General features: G+C 42.0%; 2 protein-coding genes across 2 annotated transcripts; both read right to left on the bottom strand.

The window, feature by feature from the left end:
• Window positions 1-1,065: 1,065 nt before the first annotated feature.
• On the bottom strand, window positions 1,066-7,288 carry hoxa9a (homeobox A9a). The gene is made up of 2 exons (XM_085396966.1): window positions 2,641-7,288; window positions 1,066-2,188 (listed from the first exon to the last, which is right to left on the bottom strand). The coding sequence occupies exons 1-2, from the start codon at window positions 3,191-3,193 to the stop codon at window positions 1,947-1,949; spliced, it is 795 nt and encodes a 264-aa protein (XP_085253092.1). The 5' UTR covers window positions 3,194-7,288; the 3' UTR covers window positions 1,066-1,946.
• A 715-nt stretch (window positions 7,289-8,003) lies between these two features.
• On the bottom strand, window positions 8,004-15,104 carry LOC146644067 (homeobox protein Hox-A10-like). The gene is made up of 3 exons (XM_085396960.1): window positions 14,810-15,104; window positions 10,648-11,642; window positions 8,004-9,465 (listed from the first exon to the last, which is right to left on the bottom strand). Exons 2-3 carry the CDS (start codon window positions 11,507-11,509, stop codon window positions 9,191-9,193), a joined length of 1,137 nt encoding a protein of 378 aa, XP_085253086.1. The 5' UTR covers window positions 11,510-11,642; window positions 14,810-15,104; the 3' UTR covers window positions 8,004-9,190.
• Between the last annotated feature and the right edge of the window lie 64 nt (window positions 15,105-15,168).

Consider the following 15,168-nt stretch of genomic DNA (forward strand, 5'->3'; position numbering starts at 1 on the left):
ACTCCAGTTGTGGACTAAAGGACGACTTAGCCTCCAAGCAGCATAATCGATAGTTTCTGTACAGCCCCTTAATGAAAGCTGAATTACCTGCTCCTCCTGTCTTTGATCGATCAGGACACCATGCAACTGTAGCTCAGATCGGATTTGCTGGTCTCTTTGTGTCAAATATTTTCTCCAGCATGCAGAGACTTGAACCAGTCTTAACACTAAAATGAAGGGGCCATATTTTAAACTAGACCTACACCATTACTCCAAAGCCAGTTGGACAGTTTGACCTCAAAATGTGTGTGTGTGTGTGTGTGTGTGTGTGTGTGTGTGTGTGTGTGTGTGTGTGTGTGTGTGTGTGTGTGTGTGTGTGTGTGTGTGTGTGTGTGTGTGTGTGTGTGTGTGTTAAACAAATTCCTAAATTTCCAAAATACATTTAAAAAGATGCGGGGTTTTTCCTCTTCTTGTAAATTGTGATGGCTCATGACAGATTAGCCTAAGCGCCCTTGTCAAATCTGAGCTGAGGAGAAACACATCGGCTGTATTATTTTGGGCTTCAGCAGTCGAAGCCCACGGTGTCTTTTTTGTTTTGTGTCCTCTCGCCTCGCAGCGCTTTGCACCCCATAAAAGGTTATAGCGGTAATTGTCTTTTATGGCTGTATACAGCTAACAACATCCTCTGCCAAGATGCAGCTATGTCCCCAACACACACACACACACACACACAGTGTTCTAGGTGTGTTAGGTTTCACTGGTGTGTGTGTGGGTACACACTCTTTTTTTTTGGGTGGGGGGGGGATTGTTTTTTGTTTTTTTGCTTTTTACAAATTAAAAATATTTAAGCAAACAAAAAGCTCATTTTCACTAAGTATGCAATCATCCAAATATAACTGATTATCATTACTCTATTTTTTGTTTCTGTATTTTCACGTGTCATAACTTTTGGCAGCGCAAACCAGCGCCAGCTCAGGCTTTTTTGTTTGTTTGTTTTTGCGTACCAAGAATTCAGAATTTCAAATATTATGAAAGCATGAAATGCAGACTGGCGTGGGGGTGCAGTGAGATATGAATGTAAGATACTTGTAGTCGCAGATATAATTTGTTTTATTCAATAAATAAAGTACAAATTACATTTGTGAACCAAAAGTCAGACGGTCAGCACGACCGCGAGGTATTAAAAATGAGTAGCTAGCCTACAGTGTTTTCTTCCATTTGCACTCACTAACAAATATTACGCTCTTTGAAAATGACTCCCTGAAATTCAGTCACACGAATCCAGTAATGCAAACAAATCTATTACAATCCACCACTGCAAAACAAAGGTCAATGTAGGTATGTAGGTAGTTGAAAGACATAGGTAGTCAATCATGTTATGTAATACAACTTCTAGCCTATCATATATATACTGAAATTTCGTAAGAGTTCTCAGGAGGTTCCTTGTATTTATGCGCCTATTTTACTCTGTTTTTCCCTACAGTTTCTAACGTTAGATTCAAATTCAGTCAAAGGCTTATCCTAATAGTAAGAGAGAAACAACAATAAAATACTTTTTTTTTTTACAAACTATACGCTCAGTTGGCTCTGAGACAGACAACAAATATAGCTACAATCCGGAACACAGAGAGCTAGAAACAGTCGTACACAAACAAGCACAGGGGCAAGGCCAACTAATACACTTTAACGAGGTATTAATTCAAAGCAGCACGAGAAAAGAACAAGTTAAAAAAAAAACGAGGGTGCACTGTTAAAACTGTGCAATATAATGGTAGTTGCAAAAAACTAAAGCCCAACATGCTGTTTTTTTGTTTGTTTGTTTGTTTGTTTTTTACAAGACAAATAACCCTATAGCTGTTATTAAGAACAATATGACAATGTTGTTTAAAAACAGGGTCCAGCAGAGTTAAGAGCTCTTACACATCAAGCTCGCTATCAGTCTAATGCTGCTTTTGTCTAAGGTTCAGTCACTCGTCTTTCGGTGCGCCGTCTTTATTGAACTTCTTCATCTTCATCCTGCGGTTCTGAAACCAAATTTTAACCTGTCTTTCGGTGAGGTTTAGCAGCCTCGCCACCTCGTACCTACGGTCTCTGGTCAGGTAGGTGTTAAAGAGGAACTCTTTCTCCAGCTCCAGGATCTGGTGCTTGGTGTACGGACAGCGCTTTTTTCTTGTGGCACTCGCGTGGAGCCAGTTGGACACTGGGTTATCTGAAAAGAGTGGGGTGCGACACTGGTGTGAGGTCCTGAACTTCTGACTAACCAAATATATATATATATATATATATATATATATATATATATATATATATATATATATATATATATATATATATATATATATATATATATATATATATATATATAATACAAATAAAGTAAAAGCGTAAAAGCGGATGTGCGCCTCTAAATTCTGCTATATCCACAGCTCTACAGCTCCCCGTCCATGTTTTGTCCCTTCTGCCTCCCTCGCTGCTCACGCTCACTTTAAAGGCTGCAAGAGGTTATCTAATACAGCAATGTGAGCTGGGCTATTAACAGCCCCCCATAAGGAAATGGCACGTTCAGAATGGCATCTGTTAGGACGCGCACCCCCATAAGGCACCCCAATCCTCACAGCTTCATGTTGTGCAAATGACATAAAAGACTCTGCTTTGACTTACTTGGATCCAGGCCCGGTTTCTCTTCCCCCTCTCCGCTCAAATCCCCTGCCTGGACGGAGAGTTCGTCCTTTTCCACCGGTGATGCTGACGCCACGGTGCCATTGGCGTATTCAGAGAGCAGCAGAGCCGTGTGGGATCCGGGCAGCCCTCCTTCAGCCCGCGCCCCCAGTCCCTCCGGTTTGATCCCGTAGTGATGGGTCGTCGGTAATCCGGTCAACGGCAGGGAACCGGACATGGGCTCCAGAAGCCAGGATTGATACCGGCCATCTGTATCTCCACCTACTGGGCCTTGGGGATGCCCGTAGTGGGGATGATACACAGAGGAGACGGTGGCTGGAAACTGAGCCGGGACGTGGCTCCAAGACGGCCCGAATACCTGGGGCTTGGATGGGAAGGTGCAAGTCCCGACCTCGCTGTGGTCGCTGATGGAGGCATGCTGCCTGGCGTGCTGGAGCCCAGGACCGGAGGTGTACCTCGGCACAGAGAGCTCCTCGCTCTCGGGGAGAATGAGGGAATCGACGTAGTAACTAGTGAGCGTTCCAGATGTCGACATGGCAGAAAAATTACACTTTCACATGTACACAGTCATACAGCGGATGCATGCAAAAGCGAGACGCGCACACACACCACACACACACACATACACACGCAGTAAACCCAGCCTCACAAAATAACAATGTGGAGAAATCAAGTAGCAACTTCGCTCCACGGAGAACTACAGTGGGAAAGTAATGGGGAGACAGGCTGCCATGCCATTGGGTAGCAGACACACGTGATCATAAGGCTGAACAATAAAGGATAAATCAATCCCTACGGTCATTAAATACTCACCCTCTCTCCTATAACAACTTCGACTTTTTAAGAATTATCAAGATTTGAGCAGGAACCACTATGCGAGATGAAAAATATGAATGAATAAAATAAATGACACCGGGCTCCTTCTTATTGGCACTTGCTGCCGTTCCAATCCCCTCTCGGTTATCCAAAACGATACAAAATGTATTTGGAAGCCTTCTTTTACGAGACATTTTATAGGACACGTAAGCACCCTACGATCGCTGCTCACCAAAACGCATTTTAAACAGCACCACATCACAGAAACTTTGCAGCTCAATGATCTGAATAAGACTATCTAGTGAATTATGAATCGTTTTTTATAACACTTTATAACAGTTTTTCTCCCCTCACAGGCCATACGCTTTCCTCTGCAGGTTTTTCTTTGCTACAGCTTAAAGCATTAAATACATATCATAGGCGCAAAAAGCTAGCCAATAATGAAACATACTTAAGTCTATTATGAGGCTGAGTAGTTTTCAGTTACAGTTTTTTCTGAATGCTTAAACCCTAACTGTGATTCCTGTAGCACAATCTCTAAAACTATTCAGACTTATAGCAAAACCACTCACTGAGTTTGCAAAACTAAAAGCACAAAAACTGCTTTGCACTCAGTTTGCAATTTTGTAACACACACTTTGCAAAACTGTAGGCACAATTCACTGCACAACACTCAATTACCAAATTTCCAACACACTCCTAGCAAAAGTATACACATGTATGGCTATCATTAACACTAATTTGCCAACTGTCTGGCACACTTTCACATGTGAAAACTTTTTTAGATAATTAGTTCACTTTGCAATCAGCCTAAGCACTATAATACAGGTAAGCTGTGTGTGCGGAGTACAATGGAGGGAGCAGAAAGAGTGAGAAGTAGAGGAGGCCGAGGAAGAGGACGTGGAGGTGAAGAAGTAGGATGAAGAGGACGACAAGGACAAGGAGGAGCAAGAGGAAGACGAGGAAGGGGGAGAGGAAGGGTAGGAAGAGTAAGAAATAGAATTGCTGATGACATCAGAGTTACAATAGTGGACCATGTCATCAACCGTGGAATGACCCTGAGGGTAGCTGGCCAACGGGTCCAGCCTAACTCGAGCCGCTACACTGTAGCAAGTACCATAAGGACATCTTGAAATGAGAATCGGTTAGTACAGTCACTTCGCACAAAGATTTGTAGCACTGCCATATGCCAATGAGAAATACACCAATACCATTGATGTAAAAATACTGAAATTGTTACTTTACAGAATTGCTAGATGACCAGATGCTGGGGCAGAGGAAGCATGTTCACTGCAGACCAAGTAACCCATATAGTCATTATGGCGATTGCAAATAATCCTATACTTGGAAATAAACACTTGTGTTTGTTTTGATGTGTTTGAATAAACACCAGTACTTGAAGTTTGGATCCCTCTATGCTTATGGATCTATGACAGAAGTATGAGCTCAAACTGACATAGCCTACCTTGTGCGCAGAGAAAGCAAAAGCCAGATGTGTTTTGTATTCATACCATCAGTGTGCAGTTGGCGCATTGTGTGCTTAGTAGATGATGGCTTGTGTGTACTGTTTGATACGGAAACACCATTTTTACGAAGGTGTGAAGAGTTAATCTAGCTGTGTTTGCTTTTGCAAGAGAACTACAATGTTTTGATGATTGGGTGACAGGTTTTCTTATTTGTGTGAAGAGTTTTGCAAAATTAGCCAATAGTTACAAAAAATGTGCTTAAGCAATCAGAAAAAACTGTAAACGTTGTATTCCTATGTGAGTTAAACCTTAAGCGCAGGCTACATGGAGAATTCTCGTGTAGGGTTATTTTTCTACCACAATCAAGCTTCCTGCCTACGTCAGGTCACTGTACACGCTGGAACTAAGTCTCTGGCGCCTAATTAACCTCATTACAATACACGAAGTTTCCATGAAATGAACGCTTCTGCAGGAGTTTGAGTATTTTTTCTCAACAAAGCTATAGTGTTAAATTAACTATGTAAAACTACATCAATAAACGTGTCGTTATTTCTGGAGAATTGAAAGAATGTTTTGTTTTTCAATTTTTTTTTTTGTAAATTACATTTTTTTAAAAGAATAATAACAGGGTTTCTTATTTGAGCATTTTTAGTGGATTTATCAGTTACGCTGTAATAGAATTTAATAATATATTAATTTAATAATATATAAATAATATATATATTTGTTTCTTGACAAATATAAACATATCGTGCCGTGAAGCAGTGTGTGTGTGTGTGTGTGTGTGTGTGTGTGTGTGTGTGTGTGTGTGTGTGTGTGTGTGTGTGTGTGTGTGTGTGTGTGTGTGTTTTGGTTTTTAAGAAGAACAGCGAAAATAAAAATAAATTAAATGCATATTTTTTTGCTAATTTGAAATAATCCGCTGGATTCAAACACGCTGGCCAAAACTTTAGAAATTATAGAAGTGGTTAACTAATAAATAATATATGTAATTATTATTTTAAAAAATACCAGAGCCCCATTCTAACCCGTTTATTATTTACACCGCCGTTATCACTTAGTATACGCCTGTATCATCACTACCATCAACAAATTATCTGTAATACCAGCTAGGTGCCAGGGCGTCGGTGTAACTTTACTCTTATATGCAGCTAAGAATAAATGCAATGTGGTGTTTGTGGTTTCCCCCTTTTAAAAAGAAATGGCGCGGGGAATGTCCTGCACCAGGATACATTTAATATGCTGTATTTTCAGGTTTTTTCCCATATAGAGCTTAACACAGAATTTATTTGTGTTTTTAAAAACATGGTGCTGTAAGCCTAAGCTTGTCGTGTCCAGTAAATCCTAAATCTGCGAATTTAACTACTGCAGGTTTCAAAGTAGCAACCTTGAGTTTTCACATACTGCATGCCCGTTTTTTTTTTTTTATTACCCGCAAATAAAGTGAGAGCTTGGCCAACTCCCCCACAAGGCCACAGGCAATTCAACACGTAGAAATTATCTGCTCTCTGCTGATGCATCTAAAAGAGGAACACAAAAGAATGCACAAGGTGTCCATAATTTGCTTTCTAGATGCGGGCTATCACTTCGCTGGTACTTGCACAATATTTGGCTAGACATCAAACAAGCCGAAGGGGGAAAGGAGCGGCTGTGCGCCTATTTGTGCACTAAAAGTTCGAATAGACAAACACCTTCAGAGCAGGAAAAGACGGCACTATGCCAATGGCTCTAAGGCTGTAAACCTAAATCAGGGTGTTTTTTCACTCAGTTTACCGCAGGGGCTATTCACTTCTTTTGCCTCTGCAGATAACAGCCTGTCTGGCGGATCTAAATATCACCATAAAGCCCTTCCCCTCCTTTTGTCTGAGCCACTATTGCGCAGTGGAAGCATCCGGTCTCATTGCCCACGGAGGTCGCTGTTGCCCCATTCACCTTCCCCTTCCCCTCCACTGCAGTGGTCGTAACCGAGGCCTTGTCTGGCGTGTCTGCGTCACTACTACTCACGAAAAACACTCACGGCTTTACCCTTAATCCCAAGTCCACAATGTATAATGCAACTCAGCTTTGATCACGTTGATATTCAGCACACGTTCCCATTCAGACGTATTCTAGCAAGAGAAAGAAAGAAGAAGGAAAGCAAAGCAAGTGGAGGACTCCAAAGAAAGCACTACGGAAGACAGGTTGAGCTTGTACACAACAGCCAGCCACCCCTCCCTGATTTCCACATAGGAAGGTTTGTAACGTGTCACCAACACACCGCTCCCCACTTTTAAAAAAAGAAAATCTCACCCTCTTTATCACCCAGATTTGCTTCACTTTCGGTTTCGATGTATGTAACTGGGGCAATTAAGACAGTTTCATGTTGCAGAGTTAGAAATGGACCCCAACAACATGAAACTACCTAAACCACTCGACAGTCGATCCGGGCCTCGAGAGAAAGCACAGCCAGCCAGTTCATAATGCACCGTGGTCGTCGTTTCGGTCATCATGTGTTCAAAAAAATGTACTGAGAAAGCCACAACAGTGTTTGATGGGCTGTATGCACTCCAGTGAACCCGCTGCAACAAGGCGCAAAATGGACAAATTTACAGCAATGAATGAACTTACCGCGATCCTCGCGTTAATCCCAGTTATTCCCAGACTTGAGCAGAAATCGTGTTTTATCCACAGTGTGTTTGCATAGTTCAGTTTTCTAGCTGTGAGCCGGGCCTCCTCTCCGTCCGAAAGACTCTCTCACGACTGAAGCAGCTCTTAGAGGAGAGGGAGAAAGCTCATATACCAGCCAGTCATAAAACTCTACAATAGCCGGCTGGGTATGCAGCTAGACGGCTTATAGCCTAATATCTTAATTATTTCCGATGGCCAGTGCAGTAGTGCTTAGAAACAGTTTGTTGCTCAGCTGCTACAAACACACACACACACTCGAAAAAAATTAATAAAGAAGGAATATCAAGTGTAGGAGCCTCTGTTATTTTTGAACTTTACATTTTAAAGGCTTATTTCCCCCTCCAGCCTCTCTCTGTCCCTGTCTCCTTCTATAGAAAAACATACACGAACACAGAAAAAATTCAAACGGCTTCGGTTCAGTGCGAGCTGATAATTTATTAAGCATTACACAAAAAACACATTGTCATATGTACACAGAAATATACAAAAAGGAACATTCCTCCTTCACTTTGCAAACTGTTTTCGTGTAAACGCCCTCAACGCGAACGGAGTTCCAATTTATACATTCAGCTCATACATAGTTTAGACTTATAGTACTACATTTAATGGTCACAGGGTGAAGGATTTTCTTTGTCATTTCTCCCTGGTTATATAAGGGCATTATATTCCAGATTGGTTTAAATTTGCTTCGAAAAAATAAAAATATATAAAATAAAAACTTCTTATCATGCAGTTTGAAAATTAAATATTTTTTCAAAATTATTTCTAAAAATTTAGATGAAAAAGATGATTTGCCCCGTCACTTTCCAGGGCGCAGGTCCATGTGTGTGTGCATGTATGCGTGCGTGTGTGTGTGTGTGTGTGGGGGGGGGGGGGGGGGGGGGGGGGGGGGGGTGTTCACTGCACTGATTTAACTGCACTGAGGACACTACCCAAACATACGACGGAGGTGTCGGATCAACAATATAAAAAGAAAATATAAAAAGAAAAACACAATCAGGGGTAAAAACAGAGTCAAAAACATTCAGATGATCCTTTTTTCCTTTTTCTCAGTAGCTCACAGAGGACGTTTCATTGACATTAAGCGTGTTTGGAAATTAAAGGACGCTGCACCCCACGGTAAAACGAGTCTTTGTGTGGACAAGGAGATGTGGGGTGGCGAATGTAATTTATTTCACCTACACAGCAAAATCTCCAGTGTTAAATTAACACTGGAGAGTGTCTATATGGGTCCACACCTCTGAGTGTTAAATACAACACCGTTGAGTGTTAAATTAACACTTTTGACAGTGTTATATGTTTGGAAAATAACTCAAAATGTTAGAAATATTCCAGTGTTAGAAAATCAGCACTGCTCAGTGTTAGCCATTGTTAATCTTCAAAACTGACTAGGTTACTTTTAAACATATAACACTGTCAAAAGTGTTAATTTAACACTCAACAGTGTTGTATTTAACACTCAGAGGTGTGGACCCATATAGACACTCTCCAGTGTTAATTTAACACTGGAGATTTTGCTGTGTCTATATCTTGTTTTTACATTTTATTTTACTTCTCCTGTGTCATCGTGATTCTCTCGTTCATCACGAAAATCCATAGTTGGAGGTGAGTTCCCGGATCCTGTTTTCCCTCGTCATTTTCTTCAGCTTCATCCTGCGGTTCTGGAACCAGATTTTGACCTGTCTGTCCGTCAGGTGGACGCTTTTACTGATCTCTAGGCGGCGCTCTCGGGTCAGGTACATGTTGAAGAGGAATTCCTTCTCCAGCTCTAGTGTCTGGTGCTTGGTGTATGGACAACGTTTCTTACGGCCGCTTTTTGCTGTCAGCCAGTTGGCCGTGCTTTCACTTTTTGTGTCTCCTAAAGAAAATGGTAAATAAACGGGTTTACGCACTGTAAACATGAGAAACTCCACTGTGTGTAAGAGAGAAAGGCAGACAAAGAGCATAGTTTTTTTTTAATCTATATGTTTGCATTGCGCTCATATTAAAACAACAGGCAACACTTTACCTTAAATTCCCTATATTTGGTAAGCAGTGCATTTAATAAATGTTTTATGACGTGTTAAAATGTGGATGTAAGAGTTTACTGATGAACTGCATTTGAAAACTTGACATTATCTAAATAGATAATGAGTGACCTTATAATAAAACACGTGGAGAGTAAAACAGACTTAACATTAGCTGCATATTAACAGAGTATAAGAGTGTTATAAACCAAGTCATAAATGTTTCTGATTATAAGTACGAAATGAAAGGATTACTCTGTGTGTGTGTGTGTGTGTGTGTGTGTGTGTGTGTGTGTGTGTGTGTGTGTGTGTGTGTGTGTGTGTGTGTGTGTGTGTGTGTGTGTGTGTGTGTGTGTGTGTGTGTGTGTGTGTTTGATGCGGAAAGTATAGTTTCTTTGTTAGATTCATCAGACTTGCAGTTGACGTTATAGCAACATATGCAAAATTTTCCGCCAATCGTAAACAGGGACACAAACATTATGCTGCTATCATAGATGGATGCAAATTACAGAAACGTTATAGCACTGGAAAAACATAAAAGCCTAAATAATAAATTTAGGCCCTTTTTTATGCAGCAGCCAACAACAAAAAAACAACACTGGATAAAGCTGCAGGTATTTAACGTGCATCGTATAATAAGTACTTCATTTCATATTACTCTGTAGGTTTGTATTATTAAATTTGTTGTGCTTGTTTAACGACAATAAAGAGTTTCATGTCACTCTGTAGGTTTGTATAATCAGGCAAAATTAAATTTGCCTTCATAATCACTGCTTCTCTCTTTTAATTTTACGCAGTACAATTTCTGTCTATTCATGAAAAAATGCACGCTTATTTAAGGGCGTTCCTCCCGCAGAATCTTGTCTTTATAGCATAAGAAACAACGAGATATGCAAAAGCAGTGTTTACAGACCTGTGTCTTCACTGTCACCTCACCCTGACCAGTAAAATAAAACTTGACAGGTGTCATTAAAAAGCCCCACTCTAACTGAACGCTAACAAAACAAAAGTGCGCAGACGAACCGTGACATTACCTTTATTAGACTGTACTGCTCTCTCTTTGTGGTTCTCCTCTGTTTCTTCAGCTGACGAGGCGTCTCCATCCGAGGAGTCGCGTGCCTCCTCGGTCCCAGTCGCAGCGTGAGGCTGCAGGTCTGCGTTTCCCGAGGACACGGGCCCCTCGGTGTTCCTCCCCTCCTGTGCCGTGGCTGGAGCAGAAGTCGAGGTTGGAGGTGTGTGGAAGCGAGCTGGAGCAGTGGGGTGTAGGCCAAAATGGGAATGGGAAGGGTTCGACTGGGGGCCGCTGGAGTTGTAAAGTTTATGAGAATGTGCGTGCGTCTGAGACAAGCGGAAGTAGCCCGGCACAGGCACTGAGCCCCCGCCGCCGCCATCGGTAACTGTACAAGAACTCGACCCTTGGCCGGCTCCAGTTAACCTTGAATATGTGAGATCTTCTGCGGTGGAGGCTTTAGGACACTTCGCCTGCTCGTACAGGCAGTAGGTGCTCTCTTCCTTTATATTTTGCGGGAACGAGCAGGGCGCGACCTGAGGACCTACCGGGTGATCTTGGTCCATCCGACATGACCTCTGTGCGTCCATCCACATTTCCATGGTGGACATGTAAGCGCCCGAGGCGGAAACCACGTTTTGTGGACCCACCTCGCTCCGCTTACCCATACCTGGGAAGTATCCATAGTTGTGTAGTCCGTAAGGCACTTCTGTGGCAGTGCTGTGAGGCACGCACAGTGCGCTCCCGGTGTAGTGACCTCCGCCGCTCTCATTGCGGCCACTGATCAGAGAATCCACTAGAAACGCATTTCCTGACGGGCTGTCCGAACATGACATTATTGTGGTGTATTTTGGCGAAGAGAGAAGGTAGCCCTTTCTGGCTGACATTTCTTGTGCAAAACATGCTGGATATGATTAGAGGCACCCCCTCTCCGCCGAGCAGACTGTGAAACCAATGGAAAAGCTGGAAGATGGGCAGTCCCTCCCACTCTGGGGCTACGTAACGATATCCATCTTGGAGCTGAGGCAGAGAAAGAAGACAGCACAGCAATCAGTGCCTCACCTCTCCTTATGCGCTACCTTGAAGTGACGAGGTGCAACACGATTCAGAAGTTTTAAAACATCTGTCTTTGAATTGTGTAATTCGTGCATGTGTTCTTTAGAAAAGCTTTGGAAGCATTATTTCCATTGCACAAGTACACAAAGGCCTGAAGCACTGACTTCCACTTTCCAACAAATGCAATGCAAATCAAATGTTAGCACAACGCTTAGCTATACAGGACAGTAGGACGTACTATATGTATAACCTGCCAAGCCCCTGAACGATAAAAGTGATGTAAGTGGGAAAATATAAGCAAATAATACAATTTATTATACAATTTCGCTTTAAGCCGGTGTGGCTTTAAGGTGTCAGATCAATTTAAAACGTGTGAGCCTTCTGAAACCCATCAACAAAGACACAAGACAAAGCTTAACGGTAATAAAGTCTTTTTGACTGTAGGGAGAATGCGCCTTTGGCAAAATGTCTTGTTTTATGTTGTCCATCCTGCAGCCCAAAGCAAGTCTGAGCTCCTCTGCAATAAAAACAGAAGTGTTTGGAATATTGTTGCCTACAGATATAGTGATTGCTATCAAACATGCGGAAGATAATGCCTCTGAAAAGTTCATATTTTCATTTTAGTCCGGATCGTTTAGTTGTACTGTTCTAAGTCACTTTGTACATGTTTGTAGCAAAATCACTTTTCACTTGAGAGTTTGGGCAAATATTAAATTCTTGGAAAATTCGCGAAGATTAACAAAGCAGTGCTGCGTGACAAAGAAAACACATTGTCGATGGGTCTGAACGCAACTGAAGAATGCACAAATACATAGAAAAATAATTAAAATAATTAAATCATTTAAAAACCAAATTTCTAAAATTCCCTGTCATTCTACTTTCCATCCAACAAAGCCTCTGAAGGCACTTAATTTTATATAAATCCTGTGTCCATATAATTTTAAATTTTACACTAAGAACATGAACACATGTTTTTTCAATCTATCAATTTCAAATTAGACAACGCAATAACTATGCTCTTTGTCTGTTTTTTTTTTTCCAAAAACGCAAAATATAGAATGTATTTAATTGTATCCAAGCAATCATTACGGGCAACATGTAAAAAGGTCAAGCCTGCGTGTGCTTTTGCTCAAACGCTACAAATGATATCACCATGCAGCACTACGCTGTTTGGATTCCTTTCTTACAAACATTCAAAAAAAAAACCTCAAAGCGGACTTCAATACGCAAATTTACATTCGTTAATCTGCCAAAATATTGATCACGTTGTTGTGAGGGAAAAGTCCCTTTGCGCCACAGTAAAGCCGACATAAAGCTTCCACATTCACAAGCCATCCAGTTTGTCCAATTTGGGGCAATAAGGTCCACAATAAAACTCTCCTTCCATCTTGTCGTGTCCTTGGCCATGTGCACTCCATTGCTCTGTCTCCAGGTTGAAGTTAATCTTGGCCAGCTTTGCCATTACCAGGCCCAGGTGGCCCTTACACCCCCCCAGTTTGTTTTGCAAAAAAATAAAAAAACAGAGAGAAAGAAAGAAAGAAAGAAAAAAAAAGAGGAAATTCGGGAGTTATTCATAAATTGAGCCCATTTAGGTTTTCTGTCATTTATATGTACACTGACTTGGAGTTTTACCGAGTCACGGCGGACGTTTGTCAATCGCTGCTGCTCAGTGCGAGCATACTTCAAATTACTTAAATGACTGAGGCTGGATGCGGGTTATTTATGCGCATGAGAATATAATGCAATGGCCAATTTGAGAAGAAAATGATCTATTATGGAATTGTATTTTTTTAAAAGGCGTTTTGAGATTTCAGAATAAAGGCCGTGAGCGGCCGGAGCGTTTGTGTCCGTTTGTAAAATTTCCCCCAAAACATAAAATGAACCACAACACTGTTAGCCCAGTGACACAGCTAAACGAACAACAATAGGTTTAAAATCATGTGCGCTTGTCCCCACAGTGGCCTGTTGCACGTGGGACACATGAGCCAACAGGGAAACCAAATACCTCAATTAATTATGTGTGCCTGGTATTAAAGTGTTTTGGCCCGCACACTTCATGATGTTGTAGTGGCATGGGGGCCTATCGATACCGTTGTGTTGCAGTTATTAATTGTAGCTATTAAATCTTCATTTTCACAGCTGCCCGGCTATTATATCCTGAACACAGTTTAGTCTGACCACTGGCTTTGATCAGGCCCATATAATCGTGGCCGAAGAGGCCGTTTGAATCGTATCATGTTCGTCCCGAGTGCAGTTATGAACAATAACGCGGCGTTTTATTACGTCCAAGCGGAAGCATTTATTTTTCACGAGAGACAAAGGAGAGAGAGAGAGAGAGAGAGAGAGAGAGAGAGAGAGAGAGAGAGAGAAAAGAGACTGGGTCCACACGCATTAGGGTTTAGAATAGCCACTCGCCACTTGGACTGATACAGAATAGCCTCAAACCTCAGCCCTATAGTGTCTGTTACAGGAAGGAAAAGGAGACGCGATTGCTGCCCTATCGCAATCAAATCGACCTTTTTAATCACAGCTTTGGCACGTAGACAGGGAATTGTGTGTTTTGGAACGACGTCAAATGATTTTAATGGATTCCTTTAAGAGGAAGAGCACGGAGAAGAATGATCACAGAGGCGACTACTGTGATTTAAGATGAGCTGCATTAGTATGTGAAAAATAAAACCGTTTGTTTTCCTTCCAGCACCCACTGCCTAGTTTGTGTCATTAACGTACGAGCTGTGTCCACCTTTGTCTAATAATTAAGGCAGAGTTTCCCGAAATACAAAACATTTGTGGTTAGACTTGGGAGGGGTTGCAGATCTCTCCAGGTACAAGGCGGCTATGCTACACTCCAACCATTAAAAAGCTCTAGCCCAGCAAAATGAATAGCACATGCAGCATGAAGCCTTGGCACAGATGTGCTGCCTTATTAGGGCCCCCAGGAAGACTTTCTCTAGCGCGTAAGCCTTTGGGCACCAGAGGAAAAATGTGGAAACTAAACTAAAAAAAAAGAGGCTCTTATCTCGGACTAACAGGGCTTGCATGCAAGGCAAGAATTCAAGCAATGAACAATTGGGTTTTTTTTAGTGCAGAGCAAAACTATTCAAGGTCCAGGCTTCCCGGGCGACTTTTACCTGTTTGCTTTTAAGGTGAGTTTGGAGATCAAAAGATCCAGGGCCGTGACATTGGTCCCAATAGCGCCGCCCGGTGGTAGGAGAGTCCAATCCCAAGTGCAGCCTTTTCCTCAGGAATGATTTGAAGTGGATAAACCACGCTACAGGGAAAAGCCTCTCAAATGAAGCCGGTGCAGCGAGCGAGCAGAAGCTTTTCCTATCCGTCCTCTGCCTGTCGTTGCTGTCGCCTCCTTGGTAACACAGTTAATAACCTTGGGTCTCAGACGGTTTATTGCACTGCACTCCAATTGTACAAATGCTCCAGACTCTCAGACAGCTTTTATGGCCGCGTTGATGCGGCAACGGGGAGGATGTCCCGT

This window comes from Rhamphochromis longiceps, linkage group LG22 (assembly GCF_057381845.1).
Source record: "Rhamphochromis longiceps isolate RC_006_pf linkage group LG22, R_longiceps_female_GT1.1, whole genome shotgun sequence".
Taxonomy (NCBI): Eukaryota; Metazoa; Chordata; class Actinopteri; order Cichliformes; family Cichlidae; genus Rhamphochromis; species Rhamphochromis longiceps.